Here is an 18374-nt window from a genome sequence, read left to right as displayed (position 1 = left end):
ATTTTTATACATATATATTTCTATATTTATTTATGTCTATATCCTGTGCAATTGTCATATAAGTAGAAAATAAACAAAAAGTGGTAAGTAATATATAATATTTATTTATATATATATTTTTTTATTTATACATATATATTTATATAACTTTATATATATTCTATATAAGTAATATTTCAAAACATTCAAGACGGTATATATAAGTAATTAAGTATTAGAAATGGAAGTGAATGTGGCCGCGAGTTTGCCCGCGACTTCCACCGCGGCTTCCACCGCGACCTCCTCGACGACCGCGACTTCCTCCTCTTCCTCTGCTCCATCGTGGTGCTGTAATAGAACAAAACAAATTAAATAATTTATTTTCGAGGATAAAATAAAATAAAAATTAATAAAATATATATAAAATAAAATAAATAAAATAAAATAACTTACGTAGCACTGGTATGTATTCTTGTCCCTCCTGCTGCCACTGCTGCCATTGTTGTTGCTGTTGCTGCTGTTGCTGCTGTTGCTGCCAATTTTTTATCTCCAAAAAAAAATTTAAATATTAAATTTATATTTATTTTAAGAGCGGATATAATAATTTTTACCTTTTATAATATGTGGCGGAAGATATGGATATGATGATGCTGATGGCGGCGGCGGCTGCGACTGTGGCTGCAACGCTGACAGCAGTGGTCCCGGTGGCAACGATGACGGCGGTGGTCCCAGTGGCAACGATGACGGCGGTGGTCCCGGTGGCAACGATGACGGCGGTGGCCCCGGTGGCAATGATGACAGCGGTGGCCCCGGTGGCAATGATGACAGCGGTGGCCCCGGTGACAACGATGACGGCGGTGGTCCCGGTGGCAACGATGACGGCGGTGGCCCCGGTGGCAATGATGACAGTGTTGGCTCCGGTGACAACGATGACGGCGGTGGTCCCGGTGGCAAAGGTGGCGGTGGCCCCGGTGGCAACGGTGGCAGTGGCGGTGGCCCCGGCAACGTGTCACAAGATGGATTGACCATTATTTTTATTGCTCGCAATTCTTCCTTCAATGCAGCGATTTCAGCAGTAGTCACTGTATTGAAGGAAGAATTTTCTTTCTCTGCTTCATTAATTTGTGTAAAAAAAAAATATTTTATATTTTTCTATTATCTTATTACATTACATAATATAATTTTGTCTTGTACTTACTTTTTTTTCGCTCCCTGCGACTGTGTCTTTGCGGCGCCATTTTAGATACGTCTCTTATGGTTTCCATTATTATCCATTTCCATTATAGGCTTAGTTTACACCGATTGTTTAGTACGCGTATCAAGTACTAAATCTGCTTCTTTGATTGGTTTATCTAGAGACACAGTAGTGTCTCGCGCCAAGTTCACGCGCAGCGCAAGATCGACCGTGTATCTTTACGCGAGCCCGAAAGTTGAGACGAGCCGAGATTATCGGATCTTAATAATAGTATATAGTAGATTTTACACTATAAACGATTTATATCTATCGGAGAAGCAGATTTAATACTTGGTACATGTACTAAATAATCGATGTAAACTAAGCCATAGTAGTGACAAGATGCAAATTTTAGGCCGCTCGTGCTATTGGTGGTGGAGTTAATGTCCATGTTTTTTGTCGCTGCTCGGAAGTTCCAAGGAGACAATTGGTGTATTTAAGGAGTCGATTGTGTATCATAAAAAAGTAAAAATTACAAAAGTGAACAAATTTACTAGTTATTGACCAATAAGATCATGGATATGTTAGTAAATTTGTTTACTTTTGTAATTTTTACTTCATTTTATGCTACACAATCGACCCCTTAAATACACCAATCGTCTCCTTGGAACTTCCAAGCAGCGACAATGGACATTAACCCCACCACCAATAGCATTAGCGGCCTAAAATTTGCATTTTGTCACTACTATAATGGAAATGGATAATAATGGAAACCATAAGAGGCGTGTCTAAAATGGCGTCGCAAAGACACAGTCGCAGGGAGCGAAAAAAAAGTAAGTACAAGACAAAATTATATTATGTAATGTAATAAGATAATAGAAAAATATAAAATATTTTTTTTTTACAGAAATTAATGAAGCAGAGAAAGAAAATTCTTCCTTCAATGCAGCGACTACTGCTGAAATCGCTGCATTAAAGGAAGAATTGCGAGCAATAAAAATAATGGTCAATCCATCTTGTGACACGTTGCCGGGGCCACCGCCACTGTCACCGTTGCCACCGGGGCCACCGCCACCATTGCCACCGGGACCACCGCCGTCATCGTTGTCACCGGGGCCAACGCTGTCATCATTGCCACCGGGGCCACCGCCGTCATCGTTGTCACCGGGGCCACCGCTGTCATCGTTGCCACCGGGGCCACCGCTGTCTTCATTGCCACCGGGGCCACCGCCGTCATCGTTGCCACCGGGACCACCGCCGTCATCGTTGCCACTGGGACCACCGCCGTCATCGTTGCCACCGGGACCACTGCTGTCAGCGTTGCAGCCACAGTCGCAGCCGCCGCCGCCACCAGCATCATCATATCCATATCTTCCGCCACATATTATAAAAGGTAAAAATTATATCCGCTCTTAAAATAAATATAAATTTAATATTTAAATTTTTTTTTAGAGATAAAAAATTGGCAGCAACAGCAGCAACAGCAGCAACAGCAACAACAATGGCAGCAGTGGCAGCAGGAGGGACAAGAATACATACCAGTGCTACGTAAGTTATTTTATTTTATTTATTTTATTTTATATATATTTTATTAATTTTTATTTTATTTTATCCTCGAAAATAAATTATTTAATTTGTTTTGTTCTATTACAGCACCACAATGGAGCAGAGGAAGAGGAGGAGGTCGCGGTCGTCGAGGAGGTCGCGATGGAAGCCGCGGTGGAAGTCGCGGGCAAACTCGCGGCCACATTCACTTCCATTTCTAATACTTAATTACTTATATATACCGTCTTGAATGTTTTGAAATATTACTTATATAGAATATATATAAAGTTATATAAATATATATGTATAAATAAAAAAATATATATATAAATAAATATTATATATTACTTACCACTTTTTGTTTATTTTCTACTTATATGACAATTGCACAGGATATAGACATAAAACAAATATATAACAATTGCACAGGATATATTACTTACCACTTTTTGTTTATTTTCCTACTTATATGACAATTGCACAGGATATAGACATAAATAAATATATAAATATATATATATATATATATATATATATAAATAAATATATAAATAAATATTACTTATATAACAATTGCACAGGATACAGATATAAATAAATCATATTATTTATATCTGTATCCTGTGCAATTGTTCATGTAATACTTATATTATTATATATATGATTATGTTACGTCCTGATCAGACTACACGATTCTTTTCTTTTCATTAAATACCAGACCTAGTAAACGCGGAACCAACAAAACTCTTAAGAAATATTATAACGCCAGAGCTGTTTTTCTCATGAGACACCAGGAGCTCGAATCTTCTCACGGAGAAAAATAGCATGGATATTTCAAAATACCTTGGCCGCTCAGCGTGCCTATCGTCGCCAGAAAAACCGTAAAAGTCAAAACTTCGCGGTAGCTGGAGTCCTTAACCGACTCCAGACGGTTAGAGTAAGAGATAAAAAGAAAAAACTGGCACCAACTAGTCATACTCTTGGATTCTACCTACGGGAACTCTAGCTAGTAGATAGGGTTTTACCGAGTAACGATCGGGGAATGACCGCAGTCGCATGCCGAGAAGGCGCGACACCTGATACGGCGCACGTGTTTAGTAGGTCTGGGAAACCGAGATGCATTAGTCGCACTCTCCACGCGACACCAAGGGCACGCGACAGTCGTAAACTGTCAAATTTATTAGATCAGTGACCCAAGGCTTTGCGAACTTATATACCGATTCTTAACCACCCAATCCGAAAGCCGAGAATCGGGGCAAGCACTTTTATAGACCACCCATCATTCCATCGTATGGTCTAAAGACTACGCCCACCCAGATCTTAAGACACTGAGATGCACCCCACCTATACTAATTAACACCAACCGGGTTACGCCACCTCAAAAACCTACCCCCATCATATATGGACCCGAAACGACGCTATTCCTTATTCGTTAGGGCCTCTTTCTTCCTATCTCATTTCAAGTAACCTAGTCATCTAAACCCAATCCTATTAGCTAAAAATGACGCCATCCTCCCCCACATTAAAAATTTTCTCGCAAGACTAATTCCTATTCGATCCCTGCTCCAAAAACCTAAGATTTTCCAAAGGGATCTACCCCAAAGAAAAAGTATAAAAACCCGTGTTTTGGTGGCTCCGGACACAATCACACACAGTTTTTTAAACAGTTTTGCGCAGTTATTCCGTTTAGCTTAGTTTCTCGAAACAGTTTTTCGAGTAGTTCGGGGGCGCGAATCAAAGAGTAAAACCAGTTGATACTTTATCGCGACCATCTCGTGGTGCATCTCAAGTAGAGGGCCCATCACCCTGACGACACCATCCCGCAGCAGGGTGCCCACGCGTTTACAAAAAAAGGGGTCCGACGCTCATATAACGCCTTCCCTCAACGGGGCGCCTGCTCAGAACCACCGAACATAGTCAACCCGACTTGAAACTATCCTACAACGAGTAAGTTAGTTCATTTGTTTTTTTTCCTCCTCTCTTTAGTATTCTCTTATTTCTTTTTATGTAATCCGTCCCTATTTCGGTTAAAAATCTTTTTTTGTGTTATTTGTCAGTGAGAACTAAACATTCGCCGCGACCCAACAATCGTCGGAACCGCTCGGATCTCTCGGCATTTGCTCTCTGTTTAGCTATATTCCTCCCGCCATACGTTAGATACGCTGCGAGGGTCACCGTAAGACCCATTAGAATTAGGCGACACACCCCATTTAATAACGTCCGTACAAGCACTCACACGCAAACAGACCAACCTCCTCCATTACCACCGATTCCTCAGGAATTTCCTCAACCACCTCCTCAACCCTTTCCCGTGTTCGACTTTCCTCTACTTCCTTCTCCTAGGTCTATCTCTCCGTCTCTTGAAGAGTTCCTGGAGTACAGACCCCCTTCGCCTGTCCGCTTCTATCCTCCTCCAGTAGAGGCTCAACTGGAGGAATTCCCACGAAACGATCCGGAGTTCGACAACATATCCGTCAACTCCGAAGCCACTACCATCGAATACGTCGCGGCTCCTCCTCCCCATCTTCCTAACCCTGAATTCACAGGGTTTGATTTCCTAAACTTAGTCCTCTCCCCTGAGAAATAACACACACACACACACACACACTTGTGAAAAATACACTAATAGAAATATAAAACACGTGTGAATAAGAGTTGAGTTTTGTATCGTAATTATAAATTTAATCGAATTAAAATGTTGTCTTTAGTAAATTAAACTTTGTTCTTTTTTTTATTTAACCACACCCTCCTCGTTCGTCACCCCCCTCACACCTTCCCTCTCAAATTGCGCACAAAGGTTCCGCCCCGGGTAATAGGGATTCAATTCCTTGACCCAAAAAGGGAACCACGAGCGGTTGACTTGTTGACGGAGTAAAAACGACTCTTCCAGTCGCTGACCCGTCGCAAGTCCTAAACGTGCCGCTCGGCTCGTGCGGTCAGGCCCGTTTACGTCGATCGCCGAGCCCAACGAAAAAATTCTACATCTATCAGGACGTAACAATTATATGACATGATTTATTTATATCTGTATCCTGTTACTTATTATTATTATCACACAGAACTCGCTTCAAATAACATTAGTTTCTGAGAAGAGTAGGAGAACCAGTATATATTTTTTCCATTTCCATTTACAGAGAATAAGTAATTCTGAGAAAACATTTATTGATACAAGAGCACCAGCCACCTGTATGACCTCTCGTTTCGTGACGTGATGAATAAATATATATAATTATATGAATAAATAAAACGTGTAATGAATAGAAATCAATTATCTGAGGAAGCAGCTAAGTCGCGAATTGAAATACAACCGAGTAATACAGAACGGATAAAGAAGCTAATGTTGTCATATGCACTTTGTGGACTCATAATATATATAATATAAAAATACACTGGAACAAGTAGAAAAAGCATGGAAAGAGCTAACAACAACTTTATCTCAAAGAATCTATTTAATAAATTCTTATTACTATATGATATCAAGAGACACGGTAGTGTCTCGCGTCTGTTATTACATTGTTTACTTAATAAAATTATAATAAATTTTCTATGTACACAAGGTTCTTATTACTATATGATATCAAGAGACACGGTAGTGTCTCGCGTTTGTTATTACATTGTTTACTTAATAAAATTATTTATATCTGTTATTACATTGTTTACTTAAAATAATAATTAGTTTCATATAAGCTGCGTCGAATGTTCCAACTTCGTTTATTAAATTATAACTTACTGTTATACTTGATGACTGCTATTTGCAGATCTACAAAATTTATCGCAGCTTGTTTATATTTATGGTATTGTTTATTTATTATTGCATGCGCAACATATTGTCGCTTAAATTCACGTTCCTTCGCATTATTATTAGTCCACGTCAGATGTAAAGCACCAATAAAGCACCATTATTTATTATTGCATGCGCAACATATTGTCGCTTAAACCTTCGCATTATTATTATTAGTCCACGTCAGATGTAAATATTTTAAGTTCAGTGTCCATTTCAGATGTTGCTTCATCCACTAAATGATGACAGACGCGTAAATGTGCTGGAGAACTCTCTACATAATCATAAGAAATAAGAAATATTATACATCAAAATTATATATATAAATTTTATATATTATATAACTTACTGTTGTACTTGATGACTGCTATTTGCAGATCTACAAAATTTATCGTAGCTTGTTTATATTTATGATATTGTTTATTTATTATTGCATGCGCAACATATTGTCGCTTAAATTCACGTTCCTTCGCATTATTAGTCCACGTCAGATGTAAAGCACCATAAAGCACCATTATTTATTATTGCATGCGCAACATATTGTCGCTTAAACCTTCGCATTATTATTATTTATTAGTCCACGTCAGATGTATAAATATTTTAAGTTCAGTGTCCATTTCAGATGTTGCTTCATCCACTAAATGATGACAGACGCGTAAATGTGCTGGAGAGTTCTCTACATAATCATAAGAAATATTATTTTAGAAAAAATATATATATTCTACATAAAAATTATATATATATATATTTTATATATAACTTACTGTTGTATTTGATGATGACTGCTATTTGCAGATCTACAAAATTTATCGTAGCTTGTTTATATTTATATTGTTTATTTATTATTGCATGCGCAACATATTGTCGCTTAAATTCACGTTCCTTCGCATTATTATTAGTCCACGTCAGATGTAAAGCACCATTATTATTAGTCCACGTCAGATGTAAAGCACCATATATTGCACGTTATCTGCAATTAATCTCCAGCTAGCTAGATAAAATCTTGATTGAAAATTTGGCGTACTCTCGCAAAACCAGCAAGGGCTAAGATATTTGTGACAGCGCTTAGATTTGGCATATCGAAAAAAAATAATAGCCACTGATGACACTGATGACACTGATGATGACACTGCTCTGGCAAAACCAGTAAGGGCAGAGATACTTGTGACAGCGCTTAGACAGACAAATAAATATTATTTTAGTTTTACAGTTGTGAAATTTTCACATAATAACATTACATACCTGCTTACTTAGCTGCAGATTCCACTATGTGCACAAAGTACACTTTCTGTTCTCTGTCCACTAATCACAGAATATTGAGTGTTGTGACCGACTACGAATACCGGCCATTGTCATAAAGAGAAATGGAAATGCTGCATTGTGATTTGTCAGCTTTCATTAGAAACGATTGGTTAACGGAAAACACCAATTGAATACTTTTGAGGCGTAGCATTTATGTCATTTATATAAATGTGACTCTATGGCTGTCGATTGACAGATGAGACAAAATGTCTGCCGTGTTTATTGTGTATATGTGTTTTATGTGTTCATAGTTAAGTGGTGGATATTTACAGTGTTCTTGTGATAAAAATTGCTCAGTATATTACCTAAGGTTTGTTTCCGTTATTTATTTTATATATATAGTATAGTATTGTATCTCTAAATATAGCAGCCGTGTTAGAAACGTCTGATTTTTAATATAATATTTAATAATAAATTTACATATAATAAAAGTAAAGTACAAAAACCCAAAGCCAGATGTAATTTGCTAATTTTGCTATACTTTTTAACATTTATTACTCTTGTTTAACATACGTTTCGGCTCTTCAAAACGTGTTACCCAAGAGTAATAAATGTTATTACATCTGGCTTTGGGTTTTTGTGCTTTATTATATATGTTAACTCATTAATTAATATTATTATATTAAAATTATTATTATATTGACTTTTAACATATATTTTTTTAATAAAAATGAAGCTTTTATATTTATTTTAAAATGTTAATATATATTTATAATGTTAATATATATTACTATATATTACTATAAATACCATGTAGTATTATCCTGAAATAGATAGTCGTGTAAAGACGTTTAATTTTTAATATAAATAAAATATACATATATTACTATGAATACCATAAATTAAAGAGTAAAGATAAACGACTCTTAGATCAAGAAACAAATATTGAATATACACTCACCCGAAAAAAAAGCGGTACACTGAAAATGTGGGAAAAATTCATCAAATTTCAACTGACGATAACTTCGTAAATAATAAAGATAGAAAGTTCTATAAAATATGGAAATGAAGCTAAAAATCTCTACTTTAAGAATCAATTTATTTCAATGTTGCAAAATAAATTTATTGAAAATGGCGGATGACAAAGCGCGAGCATGCAAAATTGAAAAATAATGGTTCGAGTTTGCGACGGTGCACGGTATAAACAAAAAATTGTAGCTTATTGGGATCAAAAGCGTACGAAAGTACAGAGTCTCCTCTTTAAAATGCTTTTTTATGCATCTTGATACGATGATTTTTCGCCGAGAGATTCGCATTTGAAGAAAAAGGCAGATTCTTACTTCAAATGCGAATCTCTCAGCGAAAAATCATCGTATCGAGATGCATAAAAAAGCATTTTAAAGAGGAGACTCTGTACTTTCGTACGCTTTTGATCCCAATAAGCTACAATTTTTTGTTTATACCGTGCACCGTCGCAAACTCGAACCATTATTTTTCAATCAATTGTTTTGCATCCGAAGGAGATGTCTGCAGATCTTTTGTGATTTCTCCGCCCTGACTTTTTGTTTATGCTCGACCGCACATTGCGAGAAGAGTGCTTGATTTCTCTTGATTTTTTTCTTTCGAGACGCGTTACTTATTCGTACGACTTCGTCAAAGTAAACAATAATTAATCTTTTCGCATTGAAATTATTGGTCAATTATGGCGACGATAAGTCCTGAAAAAGCTGCTCAAGTTGTAGCGTTAATTGAAGATGGGAGAAGTCGAAGGTACGTTGCTGAGGCACTTGATTTATCAGTGTCAACCGTGCAACGTGCTTATGCTAGGTACTTGGAGACTAATTCTGTCCAAAGAAGACCTGGTTCGGGACGTCCTCGTTGTACGAATGAAAACGATGACCGATTTATTGTTTTAAATTCATTAAGAGACAGACATCGAACGGCTGTTCAAATTCGAAACAATTTAAGAGATGTCCGCGAATGTAATGTATCCGTTGACACTATTCGAAACAGATTAGCGGAACACGGTCTTTTTCCGCGCAGGCCAGCAAATGTACCTTCGCTTATGCGTCGCCATCGCGTAACTCGACTCAATTTTGCTGTCGAGCATGCAGGCTGGACATATGCAGAATGGAGTACCGTTCTTTTTAGCGACGAATCTCGTTTTTGTCTGTATTCTTCAGACGGACGAAAACGAGTATACCGTCGCGTTGGAGAACGATTTGCAGACTGTACTGTAAGTGAGAGGCCTAGCTACAATGGTGGCTCTGTAATGGTTTGGGCAGGAATTTCTGCGAATGCTCACACAGATCTCCACTTTTTTGACGCAAACATGAACGCAGATGTATACGTGGAAGACGTACTCATACCGTACGTTGTTCCGTATGCGCACTTCATCGGAGAAGACTTTTTGTTTATGCAAGACAATGCTCGACCGCACGTTGCGAGAAAAGTGCTTGATTTCTGCGATGAAGTTGGCATAAATCGACTCGAATGGCCAGCAATGAGTCCAGATTTAAATCCCATTGAACACCTATGGGACAATATTAACAGAAAAGTACGAAATCATATACCTGCTCCTCAGTCATTGCCAGAACTTCGAAGAGTTCTTGAAATAGAGTGGAATGACATTACGCAGACTGAAATTAGAACACTAATAAGAAGTATGCCTCGTCGCATGAATGAGATAATACGCGCACGAGGAGGTCATACCCATTATTAATATACGCGCGCGCACACACAATTGTACACGCACCACCGGGAGGGTTTGGAGTCGTAAAATATCGTGGATCTAACGAGCCATGAGGTCCTTATCCCAGTGGTGCACGCGCACACACACGCATGCACGCGACCGCACGCACGCACGCACGCGCACGCACACACACATACACACGGACGCACGGACACACGCACGCACGCACACACACACACACACACATACACACGTGCCAACATGTGCACACGGGATCAGATTTCTGCCACGTCCACGCCGTTGATCCTGGGTAACGCCAAGAGCAGAATTGACACTTATAACCGTAAGGAGAGTTTGGAGTTTTAAAATACCGCGGAGCTGATAACCACAGAATTCTTATTCTTGCAATTCGGTCTGGTTCAAAATTGAACATCTCGGCACGTAATACAGCTAGCAGGATTTTTTAAAAACCATTTTAAAAGTTTGGATGTCTAGTGTTCGAAAATTCATAACGCAATAATGTGTGATAACTTTCTCCAAAATGGCGGATGACAAAGCAAAAGCATGCGAAATTGAAAAATAATGGTTCGAGTTTGCGACGGTGCACGGTATAAACAAAAAATTGTAGCTTATTGGGATCAAAAGCGTACGAAAGTACAGAGTCTCCTCTTTAAAATGCTTTTTTATGCATCTCGATACGATGATTTTTCGCTGAGAGATTCGCATTTGAAGTAAGAATCTGCCTTTTTCTTCAAATGCGAATCTCTCGGCGAAAAATCATCGTATCGAGATGCATAAAAAAGCATTTTAAAGAGGAGACTCTGTACTTTCGTACGCTTTTGATCCCAATAAGCTACAATTTTTTGTTTATATCGTGCACCGTCGCAAACTCGAACCATTATTTTTCAATTTTGCATGCTCGCGCTTTGTCATCCGCCATTTTCAATAAATTTATTTTGCAACATTGAAATAAATTGATTCTTAAAGTAGAGATTTTTAGCTTCATTTCCATATTTTATAGAACTTTCTATCTTTATTATTTACGAAGTTATCGTCAGTTGAAATTTGATGAATTTTTCCCACATTTTCAGTGTACCGCTTTTTTTTCGGGTGAGTGTATTTATAGTAAATATGTTAATATTTTATATTAAAAATGAAACGTTTTTACACAACTTTATCTATTTCAGGATAATACTACATGATATTTATAGTAAATATATTAACATTTTAAAGTATTCAATATTTCGATTCAATATTTATCGTGTTAAATACAACAATATATGTTTACTTTATTAATTTTTATTGCAGATACTATTATTATTTGAAGAACAGAGAAAGACAGTGAGAAAGTGTAAGTGGTATTTTAAAATTGGAAAATTTAAAATTTTAATAATTTATTAAGTAAATAATACAAAATTGTATAATTAGTGTAACATTAAAAAGAATTGTATGTGTATTAAAAATTGAAATAAAAGATTGTATAGCCATTATTACTGTATTAAATGTTTATTGTAGATTCTTGGATTTCCAGAGGAGTTTGAGTGTAAGTATTTTTTTTTTTTATTTATACAAGAGCTGCTGTGCGCTTATAAAAAAGAACGGTTGCTGTGCACCGTATAAAAAAATTTTTTTTTTTACTTTTTATACAAGAGCTGCTGTGCGCTTATAAAAAAGAACGGTTGCTGTGCACCGTATAAATACTTTTTATACAAGAGCTGCTGTGCGCTTATAAAAAAGAACGGTTGCTGTGCACCGTATAAATATTTTTTATACAAGAGCTGCTGTGCGCTTATAAAAAAGAACGGTTGCTGTGCACCGTATAAAAAGAACACTGCGCTGTGCGCTTATAAAAAGAAAGGTTGCTGTGCACCTTCAAGAGTGACTGCTGTGCGTCTTTAAACACTTGACATAAAAAGGAGGGTTGCTGTGCGCCTACAAAAATCGACTACTGTGCGTCTGTAACTGTTGTGTGCCTGTAAGGATATAGAAAATATTGAATTTTAATAATATTAATAAAACAAAAATGTCTATAAAAATAGAAAAACAGATGATGTTAAAATCAGATAAAAAAAATATTATTGCTCAAGGTGATTGGTTAAACGATAAACATATGGATCATTTTAACCAACTTTTGAAAAATTATTCAGATTATAGATCTGAAGAGACATGGAAATTGCAACGTCTTGAATATATAAAACCTATACCAGAAGACAAAAAACATATACAGATATTACATAGCACAGAACATTGGATATGCAGCTATTATGATAGAAAAAATTTATTTATCTATGATTCATTAAATAAGAAAGAGTTGCACAGTGATCATGAAAAGTTCTTAAGACAATTATTTCCAACTTATCCTTTTAATGAGCGGCCTGTCAAGTTTCCTACTGTACAAAAACAACCAAATGGTAATGATTGTGGTGTTTTTGCTATAGCTTTTGCTATTTCATTATTATTTAATATTAAACCTGAAAAAGTGAGATATGATCATAGTTTAATGCGTTCTCATTTAATAAAAATTTTTGAATCTAATATGATTGAACACTTCCCTCAAGATTTAAATAATAATACTGTTCAAAAAGTGCTTCCATTAGCAATAATTAAAAAGAGAGAAGCTTCAGCAACTCGTGTACGTATAAAACGTCAAAAAGATAAGGAGCAACAAAAAGCAAATCAATTGCAAAAAAATCGTGAATTTAAAGAATTACAAATGAAAAATAATAAAAATGAACATGAGAATCAAGAAGTTAGTAAGATAAAAAAATCTACGGAAATAGAACAGATTATGCTGTCATTAGATCAGAAAGAAATTATTGTTCAAGGCGGTTGGTTAAACGATGAACATATGGATTATTTTAACCAATTTTTAAAAAATTGTTCAGATTATAAACCTGAAGAGACATGGAAATTGCAACGTCTTGAATATATAAAACCTATACCAGAAGACAAAAAACATATACAGATTTTACATAGCACAGAACATTGGATATGCAGCTATTATGATAGAAAAAATTTATTTATTTATGATTCATTAAATAAGAAAGAATTGCACAGTGATCATGAAAAGTTCTTAAGACAATTATTTCCAACTTATCCTTTTAATGAGCGGCCTGTCAAGTTTCCTACTGTACAAAAACAACCAAATGGTAATGATTGTGGTGTTTTTGCTATAGCTTTTGCTATTTCATTATTATTTAATATTAAACCTGAAAAAGTGAGATATGATCATAGTTTAATGCGTTCTCATTAAATAAAAATTTTTGAATCTAATATGATTGAACACTTCCCTCAAGATTTAAATAATAATACTGTTCAAAAAGTGCTTCCATTAGCAATAATTAAAAAGAGAGAAGCTTCAGCAACTCGTGCACGTATGAAACGTCAAAAAGAGACGGAGCAACAAAAAGCAAATCGATTGCAAAAAAATCTTGAATTTAAAGAATTACGAAAGAAAAATGAAAATGAATATAAAAATCAAGATCGGTATAAACAAAATGTAGAAAATGTCTTAAAACGGCGTCAATTTGAAAATAATTTGGAAGAAAATTGCGCTAAAAAACGACGTTTATATAAAAAAAAGAAAAATAATTTAGAAAGATGTTGCTCTGAAAAACGGTCTCAAGATGAAAATGATTTAAAAAATAATTGCACTAAAAAAAGATTGCGATATAAAGAAGATTTTGTTGAAAAAAGCACACAACAATGCATATTTTATGCTATAGGCTCGTAAAACAAACAAAGTAGACAAAAAATATTAAAGCGTAAATGTTGTAACAGACAATATTACGAGAAGAAAAGAGAAGAAAGAAGAAAAGAGAATAAAAGCAAATTTGTAATAAATAAATGCAATGTTGCAAATAAAATTATTAAAAAATATAAAAATTTTCGGTGTCAGAATTCAACAATAAAACTTCATACTTCTTTGACACACAATAATTATTAAAAATATTTCAAATAAATTAAATATTACAGGTCAGATCGAAAAACAATTAGAAGCCGAGAAAATAATACGTTGGTGTATACATATTAGGAACAGTTATATTCGCAAGATGTATAATATATTAGCTGTACTTAAAAAGAAATCAGAAGTATGCTTGACTCTTGTTGATAAGTGTTGTGGAATTAATGAAAAATTAGATGTGTTATGTGGGATATCTAGACACACAGCATCATCTGAAAATTATTTTGTAGAGTCTACATATCGTAATGCAATTTTGGAAGAATCTTTAGTAATGAACATGGAAGGGCAAATTGTAAATGTGTTACCTTTGATAACAGCACTAGCAAAAAAATCGTGGTCGTGCAGTACCTCATGTAAAATTGACAATCCAGTTTTGATTGAACGATATGAAAAATTTCTTGAAACTGTTAGTACATGTACTGTAAAAAATGTTCCTAGATTGATAGAAAGTATTCGTACATGTACAGTAAAAACATCAAATACGAAACTTGGTCATGCACAAAGTTGCTATATTAATTTCACTATTTGTGGAGCGATGTTTCTACCAATTCTATTGTTATCGCCCCATTTTCCGAAAGTAAGAAATATAAGGCGTTTGATTTATCAACATATAAATTTGTATCAAAAAATGTTGAATTTAGATGAAGCATTAAATTGTGCTGATTTGGAAGCATTAAATAAAACTGTTATTGCTGCACAAGAGAAAGCAGATATATACAAACATCAACAAACCGATGCAATTATAAGTGATGATGATATCTTTTTTAAGTATAAGAATGCGTTTAAAGCCTTGAAAAAACGTCTAATGGATACACCGCGTTATGCTTGTGTATCATGCGAAAAGCTTTGTTATAAAAAAAATGTTTCTAAAATCATTAAAGCAAAAATAGATAATCCAGTTTGGAAAGATTTAATGGTACATGTGAAGAAACAACAAATTAATGCACAATATATATGTATTTATTGTAAACAAAAATTTTGTCAAGGTTTAATGCCTGCGTATTGCATTTTGAATAATCTTTTTACAAATAATGTGCCTAAAGTAATATCATCTCTTAATACATTTGAAAAGATTCTTATACAGAGAGCTAAAGCATTTCAAACTGTTGTTAAAATGACAACTGTTATGAACAAAAAATTACCTGAAAGGCAAATGATACAAAAAGTTAAAGGTAGAACATTTCATTTACCACTTCCTATACAAGAGACATTAAACAAATTATGTTCTAATACCGATGCAATAAATATTAATCATGAATTATATATCTTAGTCAGAGGTATTCCCACAAAATCAAAAATTATATGGGAAGAGATGGTAAATGTTAAAAAAGTATTTGATGCATTAATATGGTTAAAGAATAATAATCCTTTGTATTCTGAAATAATATTACCAAATAGTCATAATGAATTATCTTTGGAAAAATTAAATAAACTGGAATTCCAGATGCAAGAGGATGAAAATATTGCAAAAGATGTATTGGATGAGGAGCATGTGTCATTAAGTAATAATTTAGAAACCGAAATACAGGGAACAAAAAATCTTGGAGATGCTGCATTCAATCAGCATGAGGCAATGCTAACTCAGGTTATTAATGATGAAAATGATGGTTATTATGAGCAATATACTATATATCCATTATATGAAAAGAGAACAAATAAAACTGCAACAGCTTTATATCAAATGTTAAAAGTCTATGATTTACCTTTGGATAATCGTGAGAAATGTTTGGATTTGTTATGTTTTCCAGATTTATATTCTTTTGGTATTAATGGACAGCACGAAACTAGGCAGGTCAAGCTTCATGATCATGAATTTGTTAAATGTCGTTTGATGTCTAAACATCCACAGTATAGATTAAATCAACAATACCTATTCTTTTTGTTAAATAATACGAATATCCGTCAATTAAATCATGGAATTTTTCATAAGATGAATGTAACTAATCCACAAGTTCGTTATACGGCTGCGGAATATTTAGAAGCAATGTCCAAAGAATTGTTAGAATCCGATTTAACCACAATATTTTCGACACTAAGGAAAACGGAACAATTCTGGAGTAAACCGCGAAATAATTTAAATTGTATGACACAACATTATGGACCTGCAACATGGTTTCTAACATTAAGTCCCGCTGAATGGTTATGGGAAGAGTTAGGTGAATATATTCGTGAAGTAAATGGATGGTGCGATTCTTTGGCATGCACCAGTGTACTTGTTGCTAGAGATCCTGTGTCAACATCGAGATTTCTCGATAATACGTTTCGTGCGATGCTTGACTTTATTTGTTCCAAAGATCATCCGATCGGAGAAGTCACTCATTATTTTTGGCGACGAGAATACCAAGGTAGAGGCATACAACATTTTCATTTATTAATTTGGATAAAAAATGCTCCAATTCTTGGTGAATCTTCTATCGAAGAAGTTTCCAAATTTATTTTACAATATATAAGCTGTAAAATGCCAGATAAAAATATTTCACCATTATTGTACAGACGTGTTAATACGCATCAACGACACAAACATAATGATTACTGTCTCCGTTCTAAAAAAGTTGGACGTAAAGTTGTTCGGAGATGTCGTTTTGGATTTCCTCGTCCTGTCACTGAAACGTTAAGTATAAGAGATGTCACAACTGCTATAGCAGGTAGAAAGCAATTAAAACATAGAAGCAGGCTTTATGATCTTCCGCGAACTGAAGATGAAAGTAATATAAATGATTATAATCCTGTTCTTCTTACTGCATGGGAAGAAAATATGGATATACAATTTATTGGCGAAAAGTCGTCACTGCTTACCTGGTACATTACTAAATATATGAATAAAGCGGGAAAATGTGAGTTGTCTGATACTATTATTAATACTAAAAATAATACGAATAAATCATTGATGAGCTATCTTTGGAGTATTGCCTTGCGATTCACGAGTAATAGAGAATGTGGAGCTCTTGAAGCTGCTGATACATTACTGGGTATTGCTTTATATGGAACTGATCCAAATACAACTATTAGATGGTTAGATGTTAATCGAATAAGATGTAGAAAATTGAAAACTCGTAAAGAGATTGAAGTACTTGATGATCAATCGACAGATATATTTTGTGAATCTTTGATAGATAACCACTATCCACAGAGACCAAAAGAATTAGAATGTATGTCTCTTTATGAGTTTGCAAAATGGTATGATATTACAAAAATCAAACCACAAAATAAGTTTGTTGAATTCTATAAATTTAAAAATGGATATCTTAGACGACGACAGCGTGGATATCTTATTAATCATTATAGATATAATGTTAATACACAACCGGAAAAGTATTTCTTTGCGTTATTACTTCTGTTCGAACCGTGGAGAGAATTAGAAGAGCTTAGAAATGGATGTGATACTTATGCAGAATCATTTCACAAGGTAAAACTACATTTAACAGAAGCATTACAATATCACGAAAAACTAGAAGAATTGCAAAAAGCATTTGAAAATGCTAAAGAGTTAGTGCAGCAACATTTAGATGAAGTACAAAAACATGAGTCGCAAGATGATCCTGACAATCCAATAGGTGTTCAAAATATAGAAGCTGGTGAAGCGATGCAAGATTTTAAGGATCTCGGTGATAAAAATATTAAAGATATTGATGTATCAGAAATGATTGCAAAATTAAATATAGATCAAAAAAGAGTATTCGATAGAGTTATTACTATTATAGGGTCAGATAAATCAATATTGCGATTATATGTTAGTGGAGAAGGTGGTACTGGAAAAAGTTATTTAATTAAAACTGTTAAGTGCTGAATAAAACAAAATCTCAAAAAAGATACTGCTGTAGCAGCACCTACTGGCATAGCAGCGTTTAATATAGACGGTTTGACAGTTCATAGATTGCTTTAATTACCTGTTGAACATGGTAATACTCCTAAATATAAACGATTGTCTGATCATGTGTTAAAACTTTTACGAGCGGAACTTAAAGATGTTATTCTTTTTATAATCGATGAAGTATCA

At 34.8% G+C, this 18374-nt stretch overlaps 1 protein-coding gene across 1 annotated transcript; it reads left to right on the top strand.

Annotated features, from left to right (window-relative positions):
• Nucleotides 1-2007: 2007 nt before the first annotated feature.
• Nucleotides 2008-2695, top strand: LOC136998036 (homeobox protein ESX1-like). Its single transcript, XM_067349887.1, has one exon. The coding sequence runs from the start codon at nt 2156-2158 to the stop codon at nt 2567-2569; it is 414 nt and encodes a 137-aa protein (XP_067205988.1). The 5' UTR covers nt 2008-2155; the 3' UTR covers nt 2570-2695.
• The last annotated feature ends 15679 nt before the right edge of the window (nt 2696-18374 follow it).

The sequence above is a fragment of the Linepithema humile genome, chromosome 2 (assembly GCF_040581485.1).
Source record: "Linepithema humile isolate Giens D197 chromosome 2, Lhum_UNIL_v1.0, whole genome shotgun sequence".
NCBI lineage: Eukaryota > Metazoa > Arthropoda > Insecta > Hymenoptera > Formicidae > Linepithema > Linepithema humile.
This window is presented reverse-complemented; position numbering and strand designations above follow the sequence as displayed.

What these genes read in the sequence shown, in the direction of transcription:
- LOC136998036 (XM_067349887.1), top strand. Translation starts at nt 2,156, where the DNA reads ATGGTCAATCCATCTTGTGACACGTTGCCGGGGCCACCGCCACTGTCA.